The 20,002-nt window shown below is 45.2% G+C and overlaps 1 protein-coding gene across 1 annotated transcript; it reads left to right on the top strand.

The window, feature by feature from the left end:
* The first annotated feature begins 2,264 nt into the window (after window positions 1-2,264).
* CCL21 (C-C motif chemokine ligand 21) lies at window positions 2,265-3,409 on the top strand. Its single transcript, XM_055427925.2, has 4 exons — window positions 2,265-2,452; window positions 2,570-2,690; window positions 2,785-2,967; window positions 3,048-3,409. Exons 1-4 carry the CDS (start codon window positions 2,380-2,382, stop codon window positions 3,070-3,072), a joined length of 402 nt encoding a protein of 133 aa, XP_055283900.2. The 5' UTR covers window positions 2,265-2,379; the 3' UTR covers window positions 3,073-3,409.
* The last annotated feature ends 16,593 nt before the right edge of the window (window positions 3,410-20,002 follow it).

The following is a 20,002-nucleotide window of genomic DNA, read 5'->3' as shown; positions in this document are numbered from 1 at the left end:
TATATTTTTCCAAAGAAGATATACAAATAGCCAGTCGATAAATGAAAATATGCTCAATAGATCACTAATCATCAGGGAGATGTAAATCAAAACCAGAAAGAGGTATCACATCACACCTGTTAGGAGGACTACTATCAAAAAGATAAGAGATAACAAATGCTCCAAAGGGTGTGGAAAAATGAGAACACTTCTGTATTGCTGGTGAGAAAGTATACTGGTACAGCCATAATAGAAAATAGTATGGAAGTTCCTCCAAAAAATAGAAATAGAACTACCATGTGATCCAGCTATCCCACTTCTGGGCATATATGCAAAGGAAATGAAATCACTACCTCTAAGTGATACCTGCACTCCCATTTTCTGTGCAACATTACTCACAACAGCCAAGATATGGAAACAGCCTAAGTAGAAAACAAGCTTGTGCTTATATATTAGGTTATATATACACAATGGAATGTTATTCAGCCCCATATAGAAGGCTGAGTGCTGAAGAACTGATGCTTTCAAATTGTGATGCTGGAGAAGACAAGAGTCCCTTGGACTGCAAGGAGATTCAACCAGTCAATCCTAAAGGAAATCAACCCTGAATATTCATTAGAAGGACTGCTGCTGAAGCTGAAGTTCCAATACTTTGGCCACCTGATTCGAAGAACTGACTCACTGAAAAAGACCCTGATGCTGGGAAAGATTGAAGTCAAAAGAAGAAGGAGGCAACAGACGATGAGATAGTTAAATAGCATCACTGATTCAATGGACGTGAATTTGAGCAAACTCCAGGAAATAATGGAGGACAGAGAAGCCTAGCATGCTGCAGTCCATGGGGTCACAAAGAGTTGGACACAATAAGAGGGAAACCTGCCATAAGAAAAAGAAGGAACCTGGAGGGGATTATGCTAAGTGAAATAAGTCAGAGAAACACAAATACTGTATGGTGCCACTTATATGGGGAATCAACAAAAAAGTCAAATATAAAGAAATAGAATGGTGGTTGTCAGGGGCTGGGGCTGGGGAAAATGGAGAGATGTTTTAATGGGTACAAACTTTCAGTTATAAAATGAGTAAGTTCTGAGAATCAAATGTACAACATGGTGATTATAGTATACAACTGAGCAACTTTCATTTATACTGTACTGTATACTTGAAATTTGCTAAGAAAGTAGACCTCAAACTGTCTCACTACAAAAAATAAAAAGGTATAACTACACGAAGTGATAGAGGTATTAATTAACTTGTGGTAATTATTTCACAATATATACATATATCAACTCATCACACTGTACACTTTCAGTTCAGTTCAGTTCAGTTCAGTCGCTCAGTCGTGTCCGACTCTCCGCGACCCCATGAATCACAGCATGCCAGGCCTCCCTGTCCATCACCAACTCCCGGAGTTCACTCAAACTCATGTCCACAGAGTCGGTGATGCCATCCAGCCATCTCATTCTCGGTCGTCCCCTTCTCCTCCCGCCCTCAACATTTCCCAGCATCAGAGTCTTTTCCAGTGAGTCAGCTCGTCGCATGAGGTGGCCAAAGTATTGCAGTTTCAGCTTTAGCATCAGTCCCTCCAATGAACACCCAGGATTGATCTCCTTTAGAATGGACTGGTTGGATCTCCTTGCAGTATAAGGGACTCTCAAGAGTCTTCTCCAACACCACATTTCACTTAAACATACGCAATTTTGTCAATTATACCTCAATAATTCTGGGGGGGAACCTAAGGGGAAACCTTCAAGGGTTTACATTTGGCAATGGTTTCTTAAATATGATACCAAAAATACAGACAACAGAAGAAAAATTAGCTCAACTGAATTTAAAATTTTTGTGCATCAAAGGACACTATCAAGATATCAAGAGAATGAAAAAACAACCCACAGAATGGAAGGAAATATTTGCAAATCATATATTTGATAAGGGGCTATTATCCAGAATGTACACAGAACTCTTACAATTCATTAATCAGATTTGTATTTTAGTAACAGTCCTCAGTCTGCTTGAAGGAACAGAAGAACATGGAGCCTGGAGTGAACTGAAGAGGCAATCACAGTGTTCCAGAGGAGAGTTAGTAAGGCCTCCATCAAGACAGGGGCTGGGAATAGAAGGCGGGCCTTTCAGATTCAACTTTAATTGAGCAGGAGACAGCGTCAGCTTGGGGATTGACTAGCTGTGTGATGTTTTCATTTCCGCATACTAGTGAGGCTGGATGCCAGGACAGGATCTGGGTGTCTTTCAGGAAGGAAGGAGGGAGATTCCTACTCTTGCCTGGACTGAGTGCCTAGGGATGGGGGAAGCGAAAGTGTCCGCCTGCATAAATAGGCAGCACACCAGTCGCAACCCACACACGGACCCCCAGACTGAAACTGTCCACCTCGCCTGAGCTCTGCCATGGCCATGGCTCAGTCACTGGTCCTGAGCATCCTTGTCCTGGTCCTGGCCTTCTGCATCCTCCAGGTCCAAGGTATCAAGGAGCTGCCTGGGCGGGAGAGGGGGGTGGGGGGAGTTGGGGGGGAGAGTTAAAGAGGCCTGGGTAGGAGTCTACAAGCAACCTCTCACTCCCTGAGAACCCCACCCACAGGCAGTGATGGAGGGGCACAGGACTGTTGCCTCACGTACAGCCGAAAGAAGATTCCTGCCAACATTGTCCGTGGCTACCGGAAGCAGGACCTAAGCCTGGGTTGCACTTTGCCAGCTATCCTGTAAGTAGGTACAAGGGGTGGGTGCAGGCTGGCAGCTGAGTGGGAGGGCATGATGGGCAAGACTAGGACAGGCTTGCTAACCCTCAAACCCTAGGTTCTTGCCTCGTAAACGCTCTCAGCCAGAGCTATGTGCAAACCCTAAAGAGGCCTGGGTGGAGAACCTGATGCGGCGTCTGGACAAGCCATCACCCCCACGGAAACCAGCCCAGGACTGTAAGAAGGACAAGGGGGCCCCCAAGTCTGGCAAGAAGGGAAAGGGTTCCAAAGGCTGTAAGAGGTAAGGGAGCTAAAGGGACAGGGGAGGGAGGTGAAGGAGATCCTCGATCACGCCCTCAAACCCCTCTTCTGCCCTCCCAGGACTGAGACCTCAAAAGGGCCATAGCCCAGTGACCAGCCTGGAGCCCAGGAGGTCCCCACCAGTCTCACCAGGGCTTAGAGCCCCAACCAAAGGGACAAGAGAGGCTAGGAGAGAGGGAGGACTTGGGGGACCCAGAGCAGCTACTTCATGCTGGCCTTGCCTCACCCCTTCTCCAGCTTCAACCACCCCTTTTGTATTCCCATCCTACCCTGCACGGCTGCACTGCCCACATCAGGCCAGGCCTAGAGAGGCAGAGAAGGGCATGTCCCATAGGAAGTGTGAGAGGTGGCAGCAGGACTGTCCCCTCTGAGGAAAGGTCACCCAGGGTCCTGGACCTGACCCTGCTCCACACTGCACTCTACCCGGCTCTTTTTCTCTTTGTATATATGACTTATACCCAGTTGAATAAACAGCCATCCTGGCCTTCTTACCATGTTTCTGTTTCTGTGTGTTTGTGTCCGCAGAGAAGCCACTGTCACCACAGTGGGGAGTCACACGCTCTAGGGTCCCAATCAAGAGCTCAGGTTGGAAAAATTCTATGTTCTCGCCTGCCCCAAGACTATCCTTGCTTCCCAGGTGCCCAGGCCTGCAGGCAATAAAAGAGAAGCTGACTGGCAGGGTGGGAGTTGGGCTGCTCCGGGTCTAGGAGAAATCACCGCCCATGGAGAGATGGTGGCTCCAGGACACACATCCTCAATGGCTCTGCAGGCCTCTGAGACCCTGAAGAGATCACTGACCCTGCTTCCGCCCAGCACTCTCACTCTCAGCTTCACCAGAGGCTGTCCACCCTTGCCTTTTGGCATACTGGAGGGAGGTGGGAGCCTGAGCCCGCCTATAACACAGGCAGACCCAAGTTCTACTGGAACCTGCCCTAAGCAGAGTTCCCATCTCCCCCCAGAGGATTCCCTTCCACCCTGACCAGTGAAGGGGGGTGCATGGCCTCTCCTCCTTGCCCGATGGGGCTGTGAGCTCTCTGTTCCTATCTGGGCTCTCTAGTCCTCCCTCAGCTTCCTTCCACCTAGGAATGCATCCTCCTCATCCCTTCTTTTCTCCTTTCTTCCCTAGCTGGGGTCCAGAGTACTTTAGCCACTTTAACTTCTTGAGGCCATGGAGTGAGTCTCCAGTGACAGGTATTTGGAACCCCAGAAATCAGATGTAGATTAGTCTCTTCTCCAAGAAGACTCCAGCCTGGCTCTCCTATACCTCTCCCTTTCCAGAGCAGAGACCCTCCAATCCCCCCACTTCACCCTTAGGTGAGGGAGGGGAGAGAGACCATTAGATGGGGCCAGGACAAGTGAGAAAGGAGGGGACAGGTCCTGGGAGAGGGGCAAGCAGCTAGAGGTATCTGCCACATCCCCCTGTTCTTCCTCTGGGGCCCAAGCATGCCAGAGCACTTAACTGCTTATTATCAAGTCATGAAAATATTTGCTGTCTGCTCCTCCTGAGGCCAGTGAAGACAGGGGCTGCTCCCTACCTAACATCATGCAGCAGGTGTGATCTTAGTCTATAAACTCAGATGTGCAAGAGTTACTGCACTTTAAAATGCTCTTTCAGCAATTCCCTGGCAGTCCATTGATTAGAACTCAGCACTTCTAGGGCCCAGGTTCATCCCTGGCTGGGGAACTAAGATCCTGCAAGCCACATGGCATGGCCAAAGACATGTATATATACACACACACAATATAAAGTGTTCTTCCAATGAACCTACTCCAAGGCGTGCACTGGATGCTGACATTCTCAGGATCCCATCTGCCAAGGGCTGTGCAAAGGTCAAAGAAACAGCAAGGCACAGGGGAGGCTTTCTACATGCCCCTGACACCCACCCATCAGGGGATTTGTCTCACCAGTGGATGCCGTGACCCCTGTGTTCCCAGCAGGTACAGCTCCCTGGGTCTCGGACTCTCCATCTCAAAGCTCTGTGCCACATTTGAGCCACAGGAGTTCGGCTGTGAGAGCCTCTGGGCTTGGTCCTGGCTTCCCCAGACACCCGCCAGAGCCATCTACTCAGCTCCTACCACTTGCTTCATCCCAGTCAGGGATTAGAGCCCACTGCCCACAGTGGCTAGACATACACACCAATCCCCTCCACAGTCTTAAGGAACTCTCTCCAAAACCCTCCCTTTTCTCAGTCCCTCCAAGGTAAAACCTCTTCCCAGGTTTACTCTAGACTTTTACAAAGGTAAAAGGGATTCTGACCTCAGGGTGCTGATACTCTCAGCCCTACCAAAATCTTTGCTTGCTCTAAAGAGAAAAGAAAATGATCAGCAAAAAGAGAAAAAAAGAAAAACACAGGCAAAACAAAGCTTCATATTTCACTAAATTATCCTACCACATTGCATACCCGGTATTTGCTCAAGCCCTGTCCTGAGTAGGCACGCAATATAATATTTATCTCATCAGAGAATGAGTCCCTATTCTCCTTTTCTGCCTTCATCTTTAACAATATTATCCTGTTATTTCTTCTTTCTATAAGATGTATCATTCAAAAAAAAATAAATAATATATACTCATGGTTAATAAAATCAGAAAGTACCAAAACACTTATTCAGAACAATGATTTCCTGCAACTTTTAACTCTTAAGCTACTTCTTCTAGGAGTTAGTGCCATACGTCTAAATGCTTTGTTCATACCTCTGTTTTTTTTTAATTTACTTATTTTTAAAGTTATCAGTTGACTTCCTATTATAAAAAGTGAAGATTTAACTCTCTTACTAACCCTCTTCCCTTGTCACTCTATCCTCTAAAAACACCTACACCACTATATACAGTAGTCATGTATAGATGTATGAGTTGGACCATAAAGAAGGCTAAGAGCCGAAGAATTGATACTTTTGAACTGTGGTGTTGGAGGAGACTCCTGAGAGTCTCTTGGACTGCAAGGAGATCAAATCAGTCAATCCTAAAGGAAATCAATCCTGAATATTCATTAGTAGGACTGATACTGAAACTGAAGCTCCAATACTTTGGCCATCTGATGTGAAGAGCTGACTCATTGGAAAAGACCCTTACGCTGGAAAAGGTTGAAGGCATGAGGAGAAGGGAACAACAGAGGACGAGATGGTTGGATGGCATAACTGACTCAGTGGACATGAGTTTGAGCAAGCTCCAGGAAACGGTGAAGGACAGAAAAGCCTGGCGTGCTGCAGTCCACAGGTCGCAAAGAGTCAGACACGACTGAGTGACTGAACAACTACACTTAGGCAATGATCAGGATTTACATTATAATGACCATGTTAATGTTGTTCATTGCAGAGAAAAGTAGCATGCTTTGCTTACTCTCCTTTTGTCACACAGCTTTTTTTTTTAAGATTCTAATTGCTCTTCCTTTTTTAAAATACCTCTACTTTCCCATTATCACAGCCTCAATATTTTTCAAACGTTTTGTCACAGGATTAAAGACCTAATGTTTAAAATATATGTTATAAAAGAAAATATAAATGTGTTTATAAACTTGTGGTAGAAAAAACTTTTTAAACATAAAGCCAAAAAAAAAAAAACAATAAGGGGGAAAGATCAATACCACTGAATTCAAAAACAAGTAAGAATTCGGGATAAAGATGGCAAATTAAATACATGCATTTATTTTCACTCCTTCCTGAGTCCCAACTAAACTATAGCAAATACTTCTGGTGTATGTATATGTTTATAAAGACATCAAATCACAACAATATAAATGGGACAGAAGTAACTTTCCAGAAGATTGCTGCTTAGATAAGTAAACATTTCAGTAAAAAAAAAAAAAAAAGTACAAAGCATAAAATGAAATTATAAATTTGGAGGATTTCCAAATTTATGCTCATGCATACAGTAAAAATATTTTACTGGCTACTAGTACAGTATGCCAGTGTTCAACAGTAAGACAATCAATGGCTTTTACTAGAAATGTGAAAAGGAAAAAATTCTAAACATCAGTCATCCCCAAAATGTATAAAACCATCATCCCATAAACATGAAAACTCATTGTAATCCCCAGAATCCTGGTTTTCCCTTAATAGTCAATTACGATTGTCTAACAATAAATCATCCTCAGTGTTATCCAGAAAATTAATAATGCCATGTTTTTAAATGATTTTTTAGCACTATCTCTTCCATGAAATGATAACACAACCACACACACACTTACGAAATGGTGGACCAGTTCCTTGTCAGTGTTGCCTCAAAACCTTAAAACTTTCCACTTCCCCTGGTTCACTCCTTTGTAAATCCTTTAAGGGCCCCTTTGACACAAATGTAAAGGATGGATGGGGTGAGTAAGATTTCCCAGAATTACAGCTAATAAAAACGTCTTAACAACCTCAGAAATGAATGCCAAATTAAGCAACCACATTTCTTAACACCCACCTCCATCCATGGTACCTGGGCCACACTTTGGCTAGCCACTACTTTAGTCTTTATTTATCAACACAGCCTTTAGAGGAACATGATTACCAATGACAGGAACTTTCTTTTGACTTCTCCCTTTTAAAAATTAAAAATGGGGTATTATGGAGCTACCAGCACAACACAACTGACATACTTGACATCTCCTATCCTGCTTTAAGGCATAGGAAGTTCAGTGAAACTGGATCTATATTTGCTATTTATGAAAGCTCAAAAGTAATTTGTTTCCTAGCTTTAATCATTTACATGTGACTAAATGTCTTCAGCTTCCACTGACCTCTTTTGTGAAGTTCTTTTCCTTTCCCACATCTGAGTGTTATTTCTCCTAGTATTTGGGGACAAAGTAATGCTGTTTTGTTTTTTTTTAAAAAAAAAAAAAAAACAGGGTTTCTTTTCTTTGATATCAATCTTGACCAGTGAATTACCATTTTTATGGATGCTGAAATTGCCAAATACTTTTCTAATGCCTATATTTGGAATCCTCCTAGTAACCGTTATCCTGCAATTCCCCTACAGAGATTGTGCTAGCTATGTCAAGAAGCTGAAAACTTTATTTTCTTCAAGACATCCATCTCCCAGCTGGTGGCAAATCAAAACTCCCCAGGGAAACTCCGCTGACATGTTCTTGAAGACTTTTGCTTTACAGACATGGATTGTGCTAATAATAAATTTTAGTCTAATATTAAACAAACTCCACCTGTGATTTACCTGAGCAGCAGGCAACAATTTCGGTTAATACCCCACAGATAGATGGGGAAACAGTGGAAACAGTGGCTGGCTTTATTTTTCTTGGCTCCAAAATCACTGCAGATGCTGATTGCAGCCATGAAATTAAAAGACGCTTACTCCTTGAAAGGAAAGTTATGACCAACCTAGATAGCATATTAAAAAGCAGAGACATTACTTTGTCAACAAAGGTCCGTCTAGTCAAGGCTATGGTTTTTCCAGTAGTCATGTATGGATGTGAGAGTTGGACTATAAAGAAAGCTGAGCGTCGAAGAATTGATGCTTTTGAACTGTGGTGTTGGAGAAGACTCTTGCGAGTCCCTTGGACTGCAAGGAGATCCAACCAGTCCATCCTAAAGGAGATCAGTCCTGGGTGTTCATTGGAAGGACTGATGCTGAAGCTGAAACTCCAATACTTCGGCCACCTGATGCGAAGAGCTGACTCATTTGAAAAGACCCTGATGCTGGGGAAGATTGAGGGCAGGAGGAGAAGAGGAAGACAGAGGATGAGATGGTTGGATGGCATCACTGACTCTATGGACATGGGTTTGGGTGGACTCTGGGAGTTGGTGATGGACAGGGAGGCCTGGCGTGCTGCGGTTCATGGAGTCGCAAGGAGTCGGACACGACTGAGCGGCTTAACTGAAATGAACTGAAGACCCCACAACGGATGTCAAACTCCATTCGGCTTTATTGCCCGACTCCGCCACCAGGAGGCAGCATCGTCGCAGCGGTCCTTGGTCCTCTAAAGGCAAACCGGCTTGTGAGTTGAATAACATTCAACTGTTCTCTTTTCCTTCATCTTTCTGGGATCTTTTTTTTTTTTTAATTATTATTATCTTTATTATTTTCCTCAGATTATCTCATGCTAGACCAGAAATTCCTGTGTGCACTGACGAGCGGGACAAACTCGTTTTTCCGCCCTTGTCCGGGTGAAAGCACTTCATCCTCCGGCACCGAACGTTGAGCCCCGCACAGAGGCGCTCAGAAAACCTCCGTTAAAGAAAGAAACCCTTCTCAGAGTTCAGTAATTACGTGGTTTAAGGAATCAGTTAGGTGCGGGTTATTTATGCTGCGAAGGAAGTGCCAGAGACACAGTGAACTTTCTTCAGCCTTTAAGACAAACATGACCATGTCCTCCACGTTGAGGCTGGACTCGGGATAAGTCGGGATTACTTGGGGTGGGGGAGACACTCACCAACAGCAGCCTCCCGCTGCCCACGCGTCCCGGCCTGCCCCGCCCGGTACCTGCAGGTTCAGTGGCCCGAGTGGCGAAGATTTGGCCAGACGGCCGCTGTGCTCAGCCCGGGGGGCTTCCCAGGTTCACGCTGACCCAAGGTCCCCCGGGCTGCAGGTCCCCCGCACAGCCCGAGTCTCCTTTCCGCACGTTCCGACCGCGCGCCGGGACCCCTGGCCTCGGGGACCAGCGGGGGCCTGGAGAGGGGACAGCACCAGAGGCCGTGCCAGGCCCAACACCCTTCCCAATCTCTCTGAGGAGCCCGCCTTGTCGCGGCCGCACCCCGCCCTTGCTAACGCATCAGCGGCGCTCCCTCCAGAGCCTCCCTTCCCAGGCTGGAGCGCATTCTGCAGGCCTGGGAAGGGAGACACATCGGGCACGCAGAAGTGGAGACAGAATCACAGCGCGTGTGTGTGTGTACACACGTGACAGGCTCACCAGTCACGCTCAGCCACATTTGCACATTCATCCATTCAACAAACATTTATTAAGTGTCTAATGGAGCTCCTCTCCACAATCCCCAGCCCCCCTCTACTCCCACTCCTACCATGGCCTTTTTTGACTCCCCGGGTCCCGCAGCTTTCTCCCTTGCCCAGTGACTAAAGTGCCCTCCACCCAAGATCTGCGACCCCTGGGACATGGATTTGGTCACACTAGGAGCGTGAAGGCCGAGTGGGCTCCTTGAAAGAGTATGAGCCACCCCGAGCTGGGAGATTTGTCCAGAGTTAACAGTCCGTCTAGTCAAGGCTATGGTTTTTCCCGTGGTCATGTATGGATGTGAGAGTTGGACTGTGAAGAAAGCTGATCGCTGAAGAATTGATGCTTTTGAACTGTGGTGCTGGAGAAGACTCTTGACAGTCCCTTGGACTGCAAGGAGATCCAACCAGTCCATTCTAAAGGAGATCAATCTTGGGTGTTCATTGGAAGGACTGATGCTAAAGCTGAAACTCCAATACTTTGGCCACCTCATGCGACGAGTTGACTCACTGGAAAAGACTCTGATGCTGGGAGGGATTGGGGGTGGGAGGAGACGGGGACGACAGAGAATGAGATGGCTGGATGGCATCACCGACTTGATGGACATGAGTTTGAGTGAACTCCGGGAGTTGGTGATGGACAGGGAGGCCTGGCGTGCTGTGATTCATGGGGTCGCAAAGAGTCGGACACGACTGAGTGACTGAACTGACTGAAGTGAAGTGAAGTGAAGTGAAGTCGCTCAGTCGTGTCCGACTCTTTGCGATCCCGTGGACTGTAGCCTACCAGGCTCCTCCATCCGTGGGATTCTCCAGGCAAGAGTACTGGAGTGGGTTGCCATTTCCTTCACCAGGGATCTTCCCAACCCGGGGATCTTCCCAACCCAGGGATCAAACCCGGGTCTCCCGCATTGCAGGCACACGCTTTAACCTCTGAGCCACCAGGGAAGCCCAACTGACTCAACTGACTGAACTGAAGACTAAACCAGGATCACCAAAAAGGTCACTTGGCTGAGAAAAGACTGAAATAGGTGAAGCATGAAGCACATTCTAGGTGTATGGTCAGACGTTGTTACAAACCCACCGCCCTGGTCTCCAACCCCACCCCCTCCTTCACTGAACCATTTAAACCAATGACTAGGGACTTGGTGCCTTAACACCTTCCACACATAGGTCCTGTGTCCGCTCACTTTTTTGCCATTATACACGGTACCATCACAACACCTGAAAGCTGTCACCTTCCCTGATCCCTCTTCATCTCCCTGATCTGTCAGTGCTAGGGGCTCCAGGCCCTGGAACTTGACCCTTTTTGTCTACACTCACTCCCTTGATGATTTCATTGTCTTAAGGTTTTAACTACCATGCATATGCTCCCAAATTTTTATCTTCAGCTAGAATCTCTCCCTTGAACTCTAAACTCATACTACCAACTACCCACTTAATTGCAGCCATGAAATTAAAAGACGCTTACTCCTTGGAAGGAAAGTTATGACCAACCTAGATAGCATATTAAAAAGCAGAGACATTACTTTGCCAACAAAGGTCCGTCTAGTCAAGGCTATGGCTTTTCCAGTGGTCATGTATGGATATAAAAGTTGGACTGTGAAGAAAGCTGATCGCCAAAGAATTGATGCTTTTGAACTGTGGTGCTGGAGAAGACTCTTGAGAGTCCCTTGGACTGCAAGGAGATCCAACCAGTCCATTCTAAAGGAGATCAATCCTGGGTATTCATTGGAAGGACTGATGCTAAAGCTGAAACTGCAATACTTTGGCCACCTGATGCGAAGAGCTGACTCACTGGAAAAGACTCTGATGCTGGGAAGGATTGAGGGCAGGAGGAGAAGGGGACAACAGAGAATGAGATGGCTGCATGGCATCACCAACTTGATGGACATGAGTTCGAGTGAACTCCAGGAGTTGGTGATGGACGGGGAGGCCTGGCGTGCTGTGATTCATGGGGTCGCAGAGAGTCGGACACGACTGAGTGACTGAACTGAACTGAACTGAACATCTCCACATATATGTCCAAAATTCAGCTTCATCTTAAAAAGTCAAAGCAAGACTCCTGGATGGAGGGCTAAATTAGGATCTTGGGATTAAAACACATCTGCAAGCTAAGTCATGTTGTGTTCAGTTGTGTTCAACTCTTTGCAAACCCATGGACTATAGCCCACCAGGCTCCTCTGTCCATGGGATTCTCCAGGCAGGAATACCAGAGTGGGTTGCCATGCCTTCCTCCAGGGGACCTTCCTGACCCAGGGATCAAACCTGAGCCTCCTATGTCTCTTGCATTGCAGGCAGATTCTTTTCCACTGAGCCACTGGGGAAGCCCCAAAACACACATGCTACTATATACAAAATAAATAACCAGCAAGAATCTGTATATCATAGGGAACTATATTCAATATCTTGTAATAACCTAGAGTGGAAAAGAATATATACATAGCTGAAACTCCAATACTTTGGCCACCTCATGCGATGAGTTGACTCACTGGAAAAGGCTCTGATGCTGGGAGGGATTGGGGGCGGGAGGAGACAGGGACGACAGAAAATGAGATGGCTGGATGGCATCACCGACTTGATGGACATGAGTTTGAGTGAACTCCAGGAGTTGGTGATGGACAGGGAGGCCTGGCGTGCTGTGATTCATGGGTTCGCAAAGAGTCGGACACAACTGAGCGACTGAACTGAACTGAACTGATACAACCTAATCACTTAGCTGTATACCTAAGACTAACATAACATTCTAAGTCAACTGTATTTCAATAAAATTAAAAAAAAAAAGTCTGAAATTTTCACAAACCTACCCCTCTACAACTCTTCACATGTTGATAAATATGACTCCAACTATCGCATTGCTCAAGCCAAAACCGTTGCACTATTTTCTCTGTCTTTTTCTTGTCTTTCTGTCATATCCTGTGTTGAACCCCTCAGCAGAGCTCTTTGGCTCTGCTTCAAAATAGTTCCAGAATCTGACCACTTCTCACCAACTCACAGCCACCTCATGTCCTCCCTGGATTATAGCACTTGCCTCCAACCTGGTCTCCAGGCTTCCATTTTTGCACCACTTTGGTCTATCCTCCATCTGACAGCCAGAGGGAGCCTTTAACACATGCCAGATCATGTCATTGTTAAAAACCCTCCAAAGCTTCCCCCAAAGCATTTCAGAGAACAGAAACCCTGCAATAGCCTACAAAGCCCTACACTATCTGTCCCATGTTGTTAGCCAGCTGCATCTCCTACCACTCTGTGCTTCGCTCACTTTCCTCCCATAGCAATGGCCTCCTTTCTATTCCTCAGATACACTCTTGCCTCAAGACCTTCACACTTGCTACTTTCTCTAACAGAGCATCCTCCCCAGATCTCCACATGGCTCTCTCCCTCACCTACTTCAGATGAGCTCTCTGCCCAAATGTAATAAGTAAAGACTTCCATGGCCATCCTCCCCAATACTCCCTATCCCTCTGGCCCTTTTTATTTTACTTCATAGCACTTACTGCCATCTGACATACTATTTTTTTTCTTGTTTGCTTATTGCTGGTTTCCTTCATGAGAATAAAAATTCCACAAGAGCAGGAATCTTTCTGGTTTACTGCTGTGTCCCAGGGCCAAGAACAGAGTCTGGAACATAAGACGCCCTCAATAAATATTTGTTGAATGAATGTGGTACAAATCCCTTGTATATAATTATTTCATTATTTCACATTTTGCAGCTGATTCTCAGGATCTTTCCCAACAGAAATTCCAGGAAGAGAGTATTAAAATTTAATTGAAAGCTTAATGCCAGCTCAGCACAATACTCTTGTATCATACAAGATCTTGGTGGGAAATAAATGGCATGACCCAAAAGGCTTAATTTTTTAAAAATGTATTGAAGTGTCCATTTACAGAGGTGAGGGCAGGGTTACTGTGGGCAGCCACTGTACATGAATTAGTATAACTCCAAACTTCAGGCCATCTCTCCTTCTCAATAAAGTAACATTAAGTATACTGCCTGAAATTCTGCCCGCTGAGAAGACTTTCCTTCACTGATGTCTTTCAGGGCCACCCCTGAAGGTAAACAACCATCTATTTCTAACTGATGCCAGCATACCTTAGAGACCCATCTGAAAATCAAGACCAAGAATTTTCTCTCTATAGTAACTCTTTGTAGAAATGTTCTCATGAAGGCATAAGTGTGATCAGAAGAAGAGGTAGAAAACAATACAAGTAGAAATCTGAGTCACCCACCCATGTTTTATCCATGCCTTCTGAAACTTCTAAGGCCTGATCTCAAATGTACAATGTTCATTTGACAGTAGAATGCTATCAGTTCAGTTCAGTCGCTCAGTCGTGTCCGACTCTTTGTGACCCCATGAGTCACAGCACGCCAGGCCTCCCTGTCCATCACCAACTCCCGGAGTTCACTCAAACTCATGTCCATCAAGTCGGTGATGCCATCCAGCCATCTCATTCTCTGTCGTCCCCTTCTCCTCCCGCCCTCAATCCTTCCCAGCATCAGAGTCTTTTCCAGTGAGTCAGCTCGTCGCATGAGGTGGCCAAAGTATTGGAGTTTCAGCTTTAGCATCAGTCCTTCCAATGAACACCCAGGATTGATCTCCTTTAGAATGGACTGGTTGGATTTCCTTGCAGTCCAAGGGACTCTCAAGAGTCTTCTCCAGCACCACAGTTCAAAAGCATCAATTCTTCGGCGATCAGCTTTCTTCACAGTCCAACTCTCACATCCATATATGACCATGGGAAAAACCATAGCCTTGACTAGACGGACCTTTGTTGGCAAAATAATGTCTCTACTTTTTAATATACTATCAAGGTTGGTCATAACTTTCCTTCCAAGGAGTAAACGTCTTTTAATTTCATGGCTGCAATCAGCATCTGCAGTGATTTTGGAGCCCCAAAACATAAAGTCTGAAACTGTTTCCACTCTTTCCCCATCTATTTCCCATGAAGTGATGGGACCAGATGCCATGATCTTTGTTTTCTGAATGTTGAGCTTCAAGCCAACCTTTTCATTCTCCTCTTTCACTTTCATCAAGAGGCTTTTGAGTTCCTCTTCACTCCCTTGCCATAAGGTGGTGTCATCTGCATATCTGAGGTTATTGATATTTCTCCCGGCAATCTTGATTCCAGCTTGTGCTTCTTCCAGCCCAGTGTTCCTCATGATGTACTCTGCATATAAGTTAAATAAGCAGGGTGACAGTATACAACCCTGACGTACTCCTTTTCCTATTTGGAACCAGTCTGTTTTTCCATGTACAGTTCTGACTGTTGCTTCCTGACCTGCATACAGGTTCCTCAACAGGCAGGTCAGGTGGTCTGGTATTCCCATCTCTTTCAGAATTTTCCACAGTTTATTGTGATCGACACAGTCAAAGACTTTGGCATAGTCAATGAAGCAGAAATAGATATTTTTCTGGAATTCTCTTGCTTTCTCCATGATCCAGCGGATGTTGGCAATTTGATCTCTGGCACATCTAACTATACAAGTTGCTATAGATAATACCCTAGATTGTATTGCCACTGGGTGATCTATAGTTTTAGACTGTAGTCTAAGTTTTAGACCAGGGTCCAGTGGCAAATCAGAAAATAATCATCTTTGCTGCCATCTGACATACTATTTTTTTTTCTTGCTTGCTTATTGCTAGTTTCTTTCATGAGAATAAAAACTCCACAAGAGCAGGAATCTTTCTGGTTTACTGCTGTGTCCCAGGGCCAAGAACAGAGTCTGGAACATAAGACGCCCTCAATAAATATTTGTTGAATGAATGTGGTATAAATCCCCTAAGTCTTTGCTGTAAGCCTCCTACTGGGGCTTCTACAGCACCCTACTCTGCCACAGACAATCTGAAATTAATTGGATTTATAAGTCATAGGCTCAAGTAGCCAGGCAAATTTCTCCAGAGCCTAGACCTGTTGCAGACCCCTTCCTCGCTCTAGGCCTCAGTCCAAACTGCCAGCTTTATACCATATCCAGTAAATATTTTGCTGTACTGCTCCTAAATAGGATAGATGTTGCCTCCCAAATCCAAGCCTCTCTTTAAGCATTGCACCTCTTCATATAAAGGTGCAACATTCCCCGATCACTGTTTCTCCGCTCCTCCCTACTTCCTATGCTGTGTGCTCAGTCGCTTCAGTCCTATCCAACTCTGTCGACCCCATGGACTACAGTCCGCCAGGCTCCTCTGTCCATCAGATTTTCCAGGCAAGAATACTGAAGTGGGTTGCCACGCCCTCCTCCAGGGGATCTTTCCGACCCAGAGATCAAACCTGCATCTCTTGTGTCTCCCTGCAAGGAGCTATAGGCAGATTCCTCACCCACTGAGCCACCCAATAGCCTAGAAATTTTACCTATGTGGCAGAATCCTGAAGTTTTGGAAGATTTTTTTCTCTCCCTCTGCCATACGTAGTAGGTCTTACTGAAGCATTTAAGGCAAATGCTATTTCTTATGCACCAGTAAACCTAATGCCATCAGTTTAAAGGACCATTTTGATATCCGTGAGATACCCAGATTATCTTATGATGATCAGAGCAGGAAAGTTGACATATCCCTGAGGTAAACAATGCAGGGGTATTTCTGTCATTACAGTTGGAAAGGAATGGATTTCATCAGTCTTTAAGTAGCTGGTACAGAAATAAGGCACATGCTAGTTTATTAGCTAAAGTATGCCAAAGTATCTTTAATTGGAGGCAATACAAATTCTCTTTAAATCTTTGAAGGTACTCTCATCTATGCACCTTATCTAGCAACAAAGCATTGCTTTAAGTTTACTACTGTAGTGGGGAATGTGGTGGGACAAGCCCCATTCAAAGGACTACCACATGGCCTTCCTGCCATAATTTTCCTCCCTCCATGGTCAAGGAACCAGTGTGGAGACTTTGCTAATCACTAAGTATACTTATCCCACTATACATTCTGAGGGCTTCCCAGATGGCTCAGATGATAAAGAACCTGCCTGCAATGTGGGAGACCTGGGTTCAATCCCTGGGTTGGGAAGATTCCCCTGGGGGAAGGGAATGGCTACCCACCCTGGTATTCTTACCTGGAGAATTCCATGGACAGAGGAGCAGAGTCGGATACAACTGAGAAACTAACACAAACCAGAGAAATAACCACTGGGTAAGTCTTACAGACTTATGTGAAATGGACCTGGACCAAGATCCCTCTGTCACCTCAACTCCATAAACCCTCATTCTGACTAGTGGATCACAGTGGGGTTTGGGGTCCCTAAGACTCATATTAACATGAGACAGTACCCAAAGATCTGAATATTTTCTGTTCCCCTATTCATAGTCACTCTGGGAAAGGAAGGCTTAGAGCAGTGAGTCTCAAATTTTAGCATACATCAAAAACAACCATTAGAAAGGCTTATTAAAAAACAGATTGCTAGGCCACTCCCAGAGTTTCCGACTCAGTGGAGTTGGGTCAGAGGCCACAAATTTGTATTTCTGACAAGTTCCCAGATGATACCAATACTGCTGGCCCAAGGATCACATTTTGAGAAAGATCTATAGAGTCCACCTGTGAAAAGACTCGGGCCTTCCCACCACTCACCACCCCCCACCCATCAACACCCGATCAAAGGGCTTCAGGTCTGGGGAACTGATTTAAGTCATGGAACTGGGTTAAAGACTGTAAATCCCCAATACAATTTGAATAAAAATTCTCCCTACCAGGACTAGACATTTTACACTTATATGAGTCAAGTAGCACATCTGTAAGTTGTCCATCTATTTCATATGGAGAACACTATGATCTGCTACCACAGATCCTCATGCTCAAAGCACAATGATTAACAGGTGTCCCTGCAGCTTGGGATTCCCAGGTGGCACTAGTGGTAAAGAATCTGCCTATAAATGCAGGATGATGCAAAAGACACAGGTTAGATCCCTGGGTCAGGAAGATCCCCTGGAGTAGGAAATGGCAAACTTCTCCAGTATTCTTGCCTGGAAAATTCCATGGACAGAGGAGCCTGATGGGCTACAGTTTATGGGGTGGCAAAGAGTTGGACATAACCAAGCATTTGCATGCATGCGCGCACACACACACTCTTACACCTGCAGCTTATTTAGTAATTTCATTCATCTTATTGCTCAGAAGGTGAGCATCTGGACTCTACCACTCAAGGATTCCATCATTCTCCTCAAAATAAGACTGCCCAATCCTAAAAGAATATCTCTCACCCTTATCTCCTACCAAGGAAACCACTACAGTGCTTTTCAAAGTTAGTGTTCCCATCACCAATGCTTTTCTTATGGCCTTGAAGAACTAATTGTCTTCCTGGGCCCTTCAGAGTTAGTGGTTGCACACATGAGGGGCCCTCCAGAAGCCAGAATTGAAAGAGACACATGCACCCCAATGTTCATTGCAGCACTGTTTATAATATCTAGGACATGGAAGCAACTTAGATGTCCACTGGCAGACAAATGGATAAGGGAGTTATGGTACGTATACACAATGGAATATTACTCAGCTATAAAAAGGAATGCATTTGAGTCAGTTCTAATGAGGTGGATGAAAGTGGAACCTATTATTATACAGAGTGAAGTAAGCCAGAAAGAGAAACACCAATACAGTATATTAACACATATATATGGAATTTAGAAAGATGCTAACAATGATTCTATATGCAAGGCAGCAAAAGAGACACAGATGTAAACAACAGACTTTTGGACTATATGGGAGAAGGCAAGGGTGGGATGATTTGAGAGAATAAAATTGAAGCATGTATATTACCATATGTAAAATAGTTCACCAGTGCAAGTTCAATGTATGAAGCAGTGCACTCAAAGCCAGTGCTCTGGGACAACCAAGAGGGATGGGGTGGAAAGGGAGGTGGAAGAGGGGTTCAGGATGGGGGGACACATGTGTACCCGTGGCTGATTCATGTTGACGCATGGCAAAAACCATCACAATATTGTAAAGTATCCTCCAATTAAAATAAGTTAATTAATTTTTAAAAAGAGGGGCCCTCCAACATTCCCATCTGTCTAATGTTTGCACCGCTTCCTCTCTTTTGCTACTCAAAGTATATTCTGAGGACCAGCAGTATCAGCATCACTTAGAAGCTTGTTAGAAACAGAACATCATGGACTTCATCCAGAATTACTGAAGCAAAATCTGCAGTTTAATAAGATCCCCCAATGAGTCGTATGTATATCACAGTTTGAGGAAGACTATTCTACAATATGTCAGTGAGGTTCTAGCATCTCAACCTCATGATCATAGGCCACTGTTGAGTCCAAGCTTCCAGTAACCAACCCAATAGATGATTAACACCATCCCCAAGTGCTCAACTAATACGACTAAGTCACTTCAGTCATGTCCGACTCTGTGTGATCCCATAGACGGAAGCCCACCAGGCTCCCCCGTCCCTGGGATTCTCCAGGCAAGAACACTGGAGTGGGTTGCCATTTCCTTCTCCAATGTGTGAAAGTGAAAAGTGAAAGTGAAGTCGCTCAGTTGTGTCTGACCCTTAGCGACCCCACGGACTGCAGCCTACCAGGCTCCTCCATCCATGGGATTTTCCAGGCAAGAGTACAGGAGTGGGTTGCCATTGCCTTCTCCGTCAACTAATACAGTGATACTCAAATCCTGGATAAAGGTATCCATATCAATAAATTTGTCCTCACTGGTCCCCAGGATTCTCCCAATACAGTTGACAAGTTCTTACAGCTTCATAAGTGAATATGCTTTTGTTCTTGGAGCTATTAGGTAGTTAAAATAGGAAAAAGGAGTACAAAATGGCAATGGCTAAAAGTCAAAGAAAGGGAAAAGCCCATGAAAATGGAACAAAAGAAAATCCACTTTTTTCTGAGTGAGAAGTTCAGGTGAAACAAACACGCCCCCTTCTTGACTAGCCCAATTGCATAGGTCAGGCTATAGATGGGAGGAGACAAAACGTATAAAAGAGGAAGCCAAGCCGGATTGAGGCCTCTCCTTTTGGGTAGGCCTGTCCTCATGCCTCAAGGGTGTACTTTCCTTTGCTTGCTGAATAAAACTCTGACCTGTAACTGAACTGCAACACTGGTCTACCATTTCAAATCTTTGCTGCAGCAAGACAGAACCGAGGAAATTACACACACCGCCCACCCACCCCACGACATATCTGGTGCCGTGACTCAGATTTAACCTGGCCA

Source organism: Moschus berezovskii, chromosome 7, assembly GCF_049115385.1.
Source record: "Moschus berezovskii isolate FMDL1 chromosome 7, NW_MosBer_1.0, whole genome shotgun sequence".
Classification (NCBI taxonomy): domain Eukaryota; kingdom Metazoa; phylum Chordata; class Mammalia; order Artiodactyla; family Moschidae; genus Moschus; species Moschus berezovskii.
The sequence above is the reverse complement of the archived record's forward strand: the minus strand, read 5'-3'. Positions and strand labels throughout refer to the sequence as shown.